Here is a 12479-nt window from a genome sequence, read left to right as displayed (position 1 = left end):
TCCTTTGGATGGAGTATCCCAAGTTTTATTCCATGCAGTTAATTCTTTTTTTGTTGGATTACACTTTTAAATGTGTATGATTTCAGTCTATGCACATATCTAATAAAACCATTTTCAAAAACAGAAACACCTTCAAGATGTTGATGTATCTTAAATGGGATTTTCTGAATTAACTTTTAATATGTATATAAGTAACATATTTCGACAGGTTTTAAATTTAATTTCGGTTTACTATCACTTGTAAAAAAACATTAAAGAATAAATATTTTACACATGGAATTTCTTTTGGTACAGTTCCACACATTTTATTTACTTAAGCTATTCCACCCAAAGCTGACTAGTCACTAAATAAACATGGCCATGTACATTTATTAGACAATGTGTAAAACTATGCAAAAAAGAAATAGAATAGGCTACTCAATCAAAAGAGTACAGCTACAAATCTTAATTAATTGTACTTTTAAGTATATGTCGACAAAACATTAAGTACAAGCATTGGACGAATAAAATTAGATTGTACTCTCTGTACAGTACAAGTAGACAAGTGTCATTTAAAAAAATATTCCTGAGAAGGACATAAAACCAGACTGAATGTAATGTACACTCTCCTGCTTTTTACTTCAAGAAAAGTATATTAATATAAAATATCAGAAATGAATTTCATACAACGTCATTCATAATGAACAACTTCAAAGCTGATAAAATGTTAAGTCTACACTCAAAAAAAGATTTTTGCTGCTTGTTCAAACTACTTGTATACAATGAGCTGAATCAACATAATTCTTGAGTTTTTTGGGGACAGCATAATTGGTTAATGTTCAATCCACTTAAATTTGTAAAAACAATTAAGTTACTTTAATTAATTTATGTTGCAACAACATGAGAGAATTCTGTGGATCCCAGTATTTGTTACAGTGTATGCGAAATCAAAATTTACATTGTTAATTTTGTTAACATTGTTTATTTAGTAGCCGACATGAAGGTTTTGCAACATTGTCACTTTACAAAGCTTTTAGATTTATATCTTTTGCATTAGGGGGTGGCGCAGTAGATAGTGCTGTCGCCTCACAGCAAGAAGGTCGCTGGTTTGAGCCTCCGCTGGGTCAGTTGGCGTTTCAGTGTGGAGCATGCATGTTCTCCCCTCATTCGCGTGGGTTTCCTCCGGGTGCACCGGTTTCCCCCACAGTCCAAAGACATGCACTATAGGTGAATTGGGTAGGCTAAATTGTCTGTAGTGTATGAGTGTGAATGAGTATGGGTGTTTCCCAGAGATGGGTTGCAGCTAGAAGGGCATCCGCTGCGTAAAACATGTGCTGGATAAGTTGGCAGTTCATTTCGCTGTGGCGACCCTGGATAAATAAAGGGACTAAGCCGAAAAGAAAATGAATGAATGAACGTTTATTTAGTGCACATTGCTATTCTTTAGACGAACAATTAATTCGCTGGAAAAAGATGTTTGTTTTGGTAATCAAAGTCTGACCATTTGCTTCTACATTTGGAGTGGCAGTTCTTCTTTGTTGACATCAGTTTTATGGCTTTAATTAAATAATCTTAAACACGCCACTCTCACCGTTAGATCAAGGGAATGATGCTCGAAAAGAAAGCCCCGCCCCCTACTCAATACACCGTTTCAGTTGGAAATGCATCAACATACTGAAACTAAAGTCTTAGTGACTTCCAGATTGTGCTGACTTCAAGATGACTAGTTAAGACTTGAAAAACATAGATCCATTACTTTTCGGTTGTCTGTATGATAATGGGGTATATGCACATGGACTTGTCATTTACATTTCTTTCCATTATAAAATGGCCATGTTTAAGGTCTGATTTCTTTAAGAATCAATGAACTTCACTGCCTGATAGATATGAAGTGGGTCTTAGACTGGAAATAAAGCACTGCGTTAAATTTCATTTGCCCCTGCCATGTCTTTAAAATTTGACTATTTATTTTACCTCAGTATGTCCAATGGAGTTTCTGCGATCGCCTGCTGATCCTGACAGCGCTAGCGGTTACAGTCTTTTCATCTCGTTTTACGCTTGAACAACTAAATGAATACTTAAGTCTATATAACTGAATGCATTTTAATTACATTACAACATTGATGCTGTAAAGACATCCTTGTAAAATTGAAAATAGTCACATTAAGCTTTCATCAGAAGTTTATCATTGGCTGAAAAACACTAGCTGTGCATGTAGCCAATACCAAGTGCACCACAACCAGAATCAATCATTTCCATGCATATGCCAATTTTCTTTATGGCAGACAAAATAAAGGACTCAATTCTTGTAAGATTTTTACAAGCCATGAATCCAACATGCACATTAAAGTATTATCGTCTTGATTCTGAGAACGAGCTCAGGGCTGTTCATTTAAGATCAATCTTGACCTTTACACTATGGGCCAGCTTTACAAGAACATGTGGCATTGATTCAATTATGTAAGCACAGGCCCATAAGCACCATAGGATCACTTCTTTTTGACCCGGTCTACAGAAACACAGTCTGAGGCATAAAATATTTTCCCATGGAGCAAGGGGGTCAAAAATAAATAAACAAACAAGCAAGCAAACAGAGTTTTTTTTTTTTAAAGTCGCAAAGTGTCCCATAAATAGGAAGATTCAGAGGATTGGAACTTTCCCCACAGCTCAGTCAGTGTAATGCGCCGCTTGAAATATCCTCAGCTGAGTGGGACAAACTTCACCTCAGTACTCCTGCACTATAGCACCCTTTAATTACAGAGCGCGCAGCACACTACAGTCCCTGTGTTGGCTCTCCGGTGATTCCATGGGGTACAACTCCAGCCAGCAATATTTCAAAAATCTGGATTTTCCCACTGACACTAGTTACAAATGAGCTGAGGAATGCAAAGGGGCAACACATGGCACACTTACCGTTGGTTGCGCCGCATTTAATGCACCTGGGGGTCTGTATGGAAGCATAGTGTGAACGTGCACATGGAAATAATATCGCTGTGCAAACTCATGCTATATCGCTACCGAGCATAAGGGTTTACTGTCTCGCTTCTCTGTCCAACTCTGGCAGCATGGCACAGAATGCAAAATAAGCAGTAGTATAATGACATATCTCTGGCTTGGTCAATTCACTCCCCGAGGGCCACGGCACTGCCAGTTTGTGCTTTGGTGCTCACGTCATTCACTGTCAAAACATCATACGCCATCCTCAATAAGGAGTGTTAACGTCTAACATCCTGCCCTGGTGAGGAGATGTCGATGTTTATGTTTAGCTTGGACATAAGATGTTTAAAAAGATTATATAAGTTAAACAAATGGGAATGTGTCGTCTAGTATTATATCTACGAACAAATGAGAGTGCGCATCAAAGGCAAAAGCTATATTTTAGATGCAGATAATAATAACTTGGTATTTTATGTTATGAATTATGCAATATTGACTCTCACACAGGGCTGGAACACTGATGTAAACAAACAGCCTCTACTGGGAAAATCAATGTTTTCTTTAATTAGTTCTTTTAATTTAGAACAGAAGCAGTGTTTAAAAATACATTTTCTCAAAATGTTCCCCTACTGTGAGGAAACAGCAGAAGATGGAAAGCATCTGATCATAGTGATATGGATGGCTGTCATTAAAAATGACTATTAAATGTAAATTGGAAATGTAATTAAACTCTTATAACGGTTTGAATAATACACTTGAATCTATAGACTACATACACATCACCGGCCACTTTTTTAGGTACACCTTACTAGTACCAGGTAGGACCCCCTTTCAGAACTGCCTTAATCCTTCGTGGCATAGATTCAACAAGGTACTTGAAATATTCCTCAGGGATTTTGCTTCATATTGACATGATAGCATTAAGCTGTTACTGCAGATTTGTGAGCTGCACATCTATGATGCGAATCTCCCGCTCCACCACATACCAAAGGTGCTCTATTGGATAGAGAACTGGTGACTGTGGAGGCCATTTTAGTACAGTGAACTCATTGTCATCCTGCATTTTAGGACATGGTGCGTTATCCTGCTGGAAGTAGCCATCAGAAGATGGGTACACTGTGGTCATAAAGGGATGGGTATGGTCAGCAACAATACTCAGGTAGGCTGTGGCGTTGACACAATGTTCAATTGGTACTAATGGGCCCAAAGTGTGCCAAGAAAATATCCCCCACACCATTACACAAGCCTCTCCAGCCTGAATCGTTCATACAAAGCAGGATGGATCCATGCTCTCATGTTGTTGATCTCAAATTCTGACGCTACCATCTGAATGTCACAGCAGAAATGAAGACTCATCAGACCAGGCAACGTTTTTCCAATCTTCCATTGTCCAATTTTGGTGAGCCTGTGCGAATTGTAGCCTCAGTTTCCTGTTCTTAGCTGACAGAAGTGGCACCCAGTGTGGTCTTCTGCTGCTGTAGCTCATCTGCCTCAAGAGTGGATGTGTTGTGCATTCAGAGATGCTCTTTTTAATACTTCAGTTGCAACGAGTGGTTATTTGAGTTACTGTTGCCTTTCTATCAGCTAGAACCAGTCTGGCCATTCTCCTCTGACCTCTGGCATCAACAAGGCATTTGTACCCACAGAACTGCCGCTCACTGAATATTTTCTTCTTTTCAGACCATTCTCTGTAAACCCTAGAAATGGTTGTGCGTGAAAATCCCAGTAGATCAACATTTTCTGAAATACTCAGACCAGCTTGTCTGGCACCAACAACCATGCCATGTTCAAAGTCACTTAAGTCACCTTTCTACCCCATTCTGATGCTCGGTTTGAACTGCAGCAGATCATCTTGACCATGTCTACATGCCTAAATGCATTGAGTTGCTGCCATGTGATTGGCTGATTAGAAATTTGTGTTAACAAGCAGTTGGACAGGTGTACCTAATAAAGTGGCCAGTGAGCATAGATCTAGCTTTGTGAGATTATAGTTTAAATTAAGCTAAGCTAAAATCTGACTTTATCATAAAATAAACATTTATAAATATAGGCCCTTTAAACTGTGGCCTAAGTATTTTTTAAGATGGACGATTTAAAGTTGGCCAACCTTATTATCTCTAACATTCAAAATTAGATTTTAGTACCTGATATCGAGCCCAAAGCATAGTCAGTCCACAGTCTTTCAAGAAACAGGCACTAAAACATCATTTTAAATCAGCGATCGTTTGCAGACTGGGCTGCGCCATTAAACTTATCTGTATTTTATTATGTTTGCCTCAGCTATGCCAACCGGCAGGCCACAGCTTTATGCAACAGGTTAAAAACTGGCCTGACCAAGACTGACAACAACAAAAACAAGGGCAACGCAATGACCACTGAATCAAATCAGCCGTCACGGGCGCTGGAGAATGTCCCAATGACGTCCTCTAAAGATGACTGCAGGCAAACAAAAACTATTTGGCAATCTGTGCTGGAATCTTATTATGATAAACTGTGTGAGAGAGTAGATAACGATGAATGCTGATATTATAAGCAGCCACATAAATCAACTTGCTTACATGATTGTGTCATTGACCAATTCAGCTGACAAACACTGTTGCAGCATGCATTTTGAAGTTAAAATGACAACTGGGAAATAAATAATGCATCTGAAGTGAATGGCAGTGGGTATTAAAAATACTGTGTATACATAGAAAATCAGTTTAAAACCTAGATGCGTGCACTTTTGGCATCTGTACTGTATAAATACTCACTAGTACAGTACACACAGCTATTCTACTTTTCATGAGCCCATCAAAACAAAACAATGAAGTGTCCATGCCTAGAATACTGATTTTGATGACAGCAATCTACCTCATGGAACAGGCTGCACCATTTAGCATTCAAAATATATGCTAATTTATACAGTGGCTATGTGTATAATTTATGCTAATATAAACACTAACTTTTATGACTATAGAGCTACAGCAAGCTGGTTACAACTTTGTAAAAACGTCTTTAAAAATGTATTTGTTTTTTCTAGCAGAAAAAAAAAAGTTGTCCAAATTACATTTTTTGAAAATGGCTACTTTAGTAGTAATCACACGCTCCTAAAAAATTATATATTATTACTGGTTAGACATCTATTTTGGTAGCAATGCCAAATGCAAGCAATACAATGCAAGTAAATACAGAGCCATTCATCGCTAGAATAATATTGATTTTGGCATTTGAAACTGTACAGTGTTTGGACACAAGTTTTTCAACATGGGCGGCAGTACTCCTGTTTCAAGTGATGTTATGGGAGTAGTGATGGCTTTTTCCATCTGTTTAGTAGGGGTGTAACAGTACAGTCATGGTTCGGTACATACCTCGGTTTTAGGGTCATGATTTGATATTAGGTCAGTACAACAGGAATGAGCAACAAATTCACACAGCTTGGTTTTTGTATTTTGTATTTTTTTTAACTAGAAGTGTTTTGTCACAATCAGCTACATAACTGAAAATTTCTTGTGATACAAAAGTACAACATAGATAGAATAATGAAAGATAAAACTGTTTGTTAAACTTTCAAAGGTTATGCTCAATCCTCTTTTAAAACAAAAAAAAAACTATTAAGGGGCCAATCACACCAAACACGCTTTTACGTTCCGAAAACAAGAGGCGCACCACAATGGCTTTTTTGTTGACGCACTGCAGTGGCGCTTTTTATCTCACTAGGCAATGACTGAATCAGCTGCGCTACTGTGCGCGAGTGTTGCTGTTGATATTGATATTATTCAACATTTGTAAAGTCATAGATCTCCGGATAACTCAAAACAATAACCCACTACTCTCTTCTCTATCTTCAAAAGTCTTTGTAGTCCTCTTGACAACACAAACACTGCTGTCACCTCAACGGAAACACCGCCTCTGCTTTCATTTGATTGGAGAATGAAAAAAACGCGACTGACGTAAGAGTTTACTTTTTCTTCAACTGCGAGCACACGGCGTGCAAGGGCAAACACACGAAACCATTCAAAAGGTGCACCTCTCAACGCAAAAAGCACATTCGACCCATAATTGTGCATTACATTTTAAGATTCAGTAAGCTTCAAATCTGAAATCTCTTTTGATGAAAATGTTAGCATGGGAGATCCATCCGTTTTTAATGCAACAGTGGGTGCAGTGGACAACTCTTGTTCAGTCACTGCTCTTTTGCATGTGGTTTATGTACACGCGAGATGGCCCAAAACTGGATTATCGCATTAAAGACGTGTGAATAAAGCAGCGTTTTCATCCAACAAGTCAAAGCAAACAAAATCGTCACTTCCTGATTAACTGGCGCCAAATATCAACAGTAAAAACTGAATTTGCTGCGGTGGGAGATGCTGTGTCAATCTCTTCTTCATCTAATAAATGACTTGCGATCCTGACACGCAGTGAACGCGCAGTGCATTTGAAGGTGTCAGACGCGGAGCACAGACACTCTTGATTCTGGAGGTCATTAATAATATAATAACACTAATACTTAAACAGTAAGTCGTTTTAGAATGACCAAAACAACAGTTCAGATGGTTTACAGTGTGCTCAGCCTGCTGGTTTATCCATTCACACACATTTTTATTATCACATGATCTCTTATCACAAAATCACATGACCTTTTTAAATGTGCATACTGAAATTTGTGCGGTAAAAGTGTTTCCATCGTAGTTTATGCGCATCTTTTCGAATAAAAAAGTTTATCGATTAAAAAGTTTATCCTACTCTGTTATGCGCATACATTTTTTATGCGCATTTTCGAAATGTATGCACTTCATGGCGTTTCCATCGGTTCCATCCATTTTTTTTAATGCGCATAAGCAAAATGCACATAAAAGTAGGTGGATGGAAACATAGCTAGTGTCTGCAAGGTTTATGGTTGCTTAGCAACAGCAGACACCATGGGTAAGCGAGCTCAAAAGTTCATTGAAATTGTTAAGGAAGTGCTGCATAGACGAGATATGTGAAAGGCCTCTTTAAATGGAAGTGAAGCAGTCAGTCAAGTGTACATTATTTTGTAAACTGGTTTCCACTTTAATGAAAATATCTAAAATAGAAAACATATAAATATTTTTGAATATATTAGACACACATCTCCAAACCCACAACTTCACGCATAGTGTTAAATTACGCTGTCTAGGCTCCATGTTCAGTCCATTACTTCCACTGTATCTGTTCAGCTGAGGGAACGAAACCAATCCTGTGATGTCAGACACAGCGACATTCCAAGATGGTGCCACCCTAGGTCTAAAATCTATAGTAAAACATGCTGTTTTTTTTAAAAGGTTACATTAATTGAGTTTGTTTACTATATTTTCATTAAAGTGGAAACCAATTTACAAAATAATGTAAACTTGACTGAGTGCTTCACTTCCATTTTAAGGTGCCATGTCATGTTCAAAATTTCAAATTTCACATTTTAATTTTGTCAGTGTTTATAAATAACAATACATATAAATAACTACTACTGTAACGCCTGAATAACTTTACTTCTGATTGGACAGGGACTTTAAAGATGTGCTGTGCCCTTTGCTTTTATTAACAATCTGCATACACACACAACAAAAATGACAAACAGCAAGAAAGAATCCAATGATATGGATATAGTTTAGCAAGCTCTGCAACTGACCCTTCACTGAAGTTTAAGAAACAATAAATATGATTGTATGTGACTCTGTTGTCACCTGTCATTTTGCCCAACAAAAAACCAGTACTCCATTACTATAGGTGGATTTGAAAAGTTGCTTGCATGAGACTTGCAGCACAGCAAGTTATACAAAATTTGCGTATATTATTTTCATCTGTTTCAGACTTTTCTTTTAAAATACTCTGAATTATGCAGAGAAATCACACTTTTGGGTGGATTCTGTGAATATAAATGTGAACTTCATTGTTAGATTTCAGAAAAGCCTTAAAACAGCTGTCAGGTTTTGCCCTGAGTGTTTGGGTGGTGGCCTGAAAAATGCATCCCATCACTGAGATTCCACTTTCCCACCTCTGCATGCACAGATCAAAGGAGATACGTGTCATCATACGAAGGGCATTCCATACTTGTACCTTTACAGCTGCTGCTGAGGATCACAACATGTTGAGGACCTCTAGCTGCTGTGAACTAATTGAAAAGGGAAAGAATGATATAAAAAGGCCTCGAGAGCTGTAACCCTGACATTGTTGGTGTTAAAACAGCCCCAAGACAGCATTAACCTCCTACCCCGTTTCAGTCATTCCATACTGACATTTTGAGAATTGGTGGAACATTCCTTTAATGACCAGCGTTCAGGCAATATGCTTCAGCTTAAGAAACTTAAGATGTTCGTTTCAGCACACAGGACTGTCTTAGGAAAGCGATACAGGGGACTAGGCCTTGTGCAGGGCCCCTGTATTGAGGCATATCTGTATATTTTCTAAAATCGACAACATCCTTGCTAAGAATGTGAGAAATGCACTGTTTATGAAACAGGATCAGTAAGGAGGTGCACAGTCAGACTTACTGTGAAATGCCACAGATTTGGGGCAGACGGATATGATGTTTGAAAGCAGGCTAAAACAGCAGACAGTTCATAGTTTTGACAGCAGGCATATCTTTTAGCGCCACAATGTGTCCAACAGCAATAGTAGCTGTGAGCTCTGGGGAGGGTGTATCCTCTCTGGTTATTAAGAATCAGCCAGGCAGACAGCGCATGACTTTACTCGCCATGAGAAAAGCTGTTAAAAAGTGCTGGAGGATGTCTAGAGGAGTGCTAAAGCCCACAATTGCCCCCCAAAATTCCAACAGCTCTTGCTCAGTGTTGACCGTCTGTCAAAATTCTGATCATTTTTTCCACAAGCTTTCTTTCTTTTCAACTGACCTCTTGCCTGTCTGCATTGACTGGAACCCCAAGGAGATCAGAGGGGGATTAAAACACCACTTACATAGCCTCTTTTGACATCTTTCTATATTTTCTGAATGTAACCTTCCCTAACATATAATGGTGTTCCCTTACATGAATTGCCATGTACTGTTAAAAAACACTTAGAGAAACGATTAATTTCCAGTTTAATAATAAAAGTGGCTTAATAACATTAGGAAATGTGTTGACTCGGGGCGATACTTTGCAAAATCCACCCTCTTGACCTGCAAATACCCGAGTTGAGTCACAGCTTACTGCAGAAAACAAGCGGCTGGTGAAAAATATCTGACTACACTGAATTTTCAGAATGGTTTTCAAGCTAATATTCTCTACAGGTCAGGTATGTACCCTTAATAGTGTTTGACAGGTAACCAGGAATGTAAAATGTCAAAGGAAAGGAAAAAATATTACTCTGCTTTGAATATCATAGAGGTTCTATGACAGATTTTATCCCAAAACCCACACCCACTCCCATGTTCCTAATACATCAGTCATTTGCTATGGAAAGGAGTTATATTGATTTATCCCCATCAATGTGGATTACTACCACTGGTGTAGTCTAAAAGTTAGGGTCTAGGCTGGTAAATGAAAGATAATAGCTCCACAAACTGCCATCTATTCCACTTGTGCAAACTAACACCTCCTGGAAAACAAGATTCTCTGTGAGATTGTTCTTTTAACAAATACAAAATAAACTTTAGTTTTTTATGGCAAGCCATTTCATTTGATTTATTTTAGCTAATATTTAGAGAATATGGGATTGAAACAAATCTGAATAGTAAACATTTTTAAAACTGTAAGAGGTTCCAGCAACAGCTGTAAAGCAAGTGATTGAAATCAAACAGATCTCATCTCCAAACAATCCATTGAACAAAACATACAATATACTTAATATGTTTGACTAAGTAGCCTATTAAATAGTCTACATACATAAGTTTACCAGTATTAAATACGAATGCCTAACGAAAAAGTAACTGATCAAAAAGGTTCGTAGGAAATAAATGTTAATGTGGCTTGCCATGAAACGGGAACTAATGACGGACTTTACCTTCGCTCCCATAGATGGAGGTGATGATCCCGTCGGGGTCTACCTTCTCCTCGTTGGAGTTCAACACGGCAAAATCTGTTGAGATGTGGTACTCAGAGAGCACCGTAAAAACTCCCTCCATCGTAAAGTAACAGTTTCTCTCATCTTTATCATCGTCGTAAATCAAATAAGCGGTTCTCCAGCCGAAATGTCCGAATATCGCCTGAAAGGTCTCAGCCATCTTCAGGTATGTTGGTGCGATTCGTGTCAGATGCGAGTACTCGGGGGTTTTGACGTTGAAGCCCGTGGCCAGAGCACCTGCCGAGATCACCGGGATGTTCCAGTGCGATGCCACCCTCGTGACCGACGAAGCCGCGTACTCGCACACCGGACCGATGACCAGGTCGGGACGCTCGTCTTTCTGCCGGTCCACGAGCGCGTAGAGAGCGTCCATCCCGCACGCGGAGTTCTCATGGCGCACATCGAATCTCAGTCCCGCATACGCGTCTGCTTTTCTGAGGGCTTTTCTCGCGTACTCAATAGCCGGAAAAACTCTCGTGTACGAGAACAGGTATGTGTTGTTGCGAGGCAACATAACCATCACGGTGATGTTGTCATTCAGTGCACTTGTCCTGCCAGGCATCATGAGCACTGCCCAAATGGACAGACAGAGTGGCATGAAACATGACATCTTTAACACCAATGCACGAAGTAACTGACAGGGTGTCTTTTTCTGTCAAAGCTGTTGAAAGTTTCTCCCCCTCTCTCTCTCTCTCTCTCTCTCTCTCTCTCTCCCTCTCTCTCCCTCTCTCCCAAGTTGATTGCTATATAAATTAAGACGTATCCTTAATTGAACTTAGTGTGGTAAAATCCCACTCTTTCAGTTTATGAGTGAGTTGTGTCGTGTGTGTGTCTCTCCTGCAAGTGTGTCCAGAGCCCTTCTCTCTCTCTTTCTCTTCCCCTGTTTGGAGTCTTCTCTGGGTCTCTGTCTAACTGTCCGCTTGCCTGTGTAATTACTCTTGGTAGGATGTGTGAAGTGTGCGGCTCGGCTGGTCACCACACATGCTGCAGTCTAGGAGGAATTTTCAAGCATCCTTTCATTATTATTCCTGCGTCATCACTGCGCTACCCGCCCCCTCCTTAAAGCGACAGTGCCCCAAATCATGACAGCCCACAACTTCAGTTTGGATCAAGCGGTCAAGGTACAGTCCTCACATTACGATTTTAGCTAATTAATGATGCTTATATAATATTACGCGCTTATATAATTATTAAATTATGAAACATATTTAAAAAAAACTTCCTGATGCAGAGTTGTGCAATATAACATTGCTGTTAATTATTAATTATGCGATTGCATACTATTCAATGCAACAGAGACATTAATCCAACAATAAAAGGAAAACATCCGTTTAATTAGCAATAAAAGCAGAAAAATACAAAGTTTACATTTTAAAATGAGCAACTAAAAAGCAAACTAGAAATATTAGAAAAGTAGAAATTTCCCAAAATAGGGGTTACTACTGAAAAGGTTCTTGAAGCCTAGAAGAAAGTTTACTGTGAGATGAGACTGATATCAAGGGGGAATATATAGTAGAAACTAAAGGTCACAGATGTATTAGTGGGCAAGTATGACTAAGGCCATT

At 38.9% G+C, this 12479-nt stretch overlaps 1 protein-coding gene across 2 annotated transcripts in view; it reads right to left on the bottom strand.

Annotated features, from left to right (window-relative positions):
• Positions 1-11890, bottom strand: part of npr3 (natriuretic peptide receptor 3) — a 37640-nt gene extending 25750 nt beyond the window's left edge. For both annotated transcript variants that reach the window (XM_056458262.1, XM_056458263.1), the window contains exon 1: positions 10855-11890. In XM_056458262.1, coding sequence (XP_056314237.1) covers positions 10855-11524 — 670 coding nt within the window. In that variant the 5' untranslated portion in view covers positions 11525-11890. The remainder of the gene's footprint in view (positions 1-10854) is intronic.
• Between the last annotated feature and the right edge of the window lie 589 nt (positions 11891-12479).

This window comes from Danio aesculapii, chromosome 5 (assembly GCF_903798145.1).
Source record: "Danio aesculapii chromosome 5, fDanAes4.1, whole genome shotgun sequence".
Lineage (NCBI taxonomy): Eukaryota > Metazoa > Chordata > Actinopteri > Cypriniformes > Danionidae > Danio > Danio aesculapii.
The sequence above is the reverse complement of the archived record's forward strand: the minus strand, read 5'-3'. Positions and strand labels throughout refer to the sequence as shown.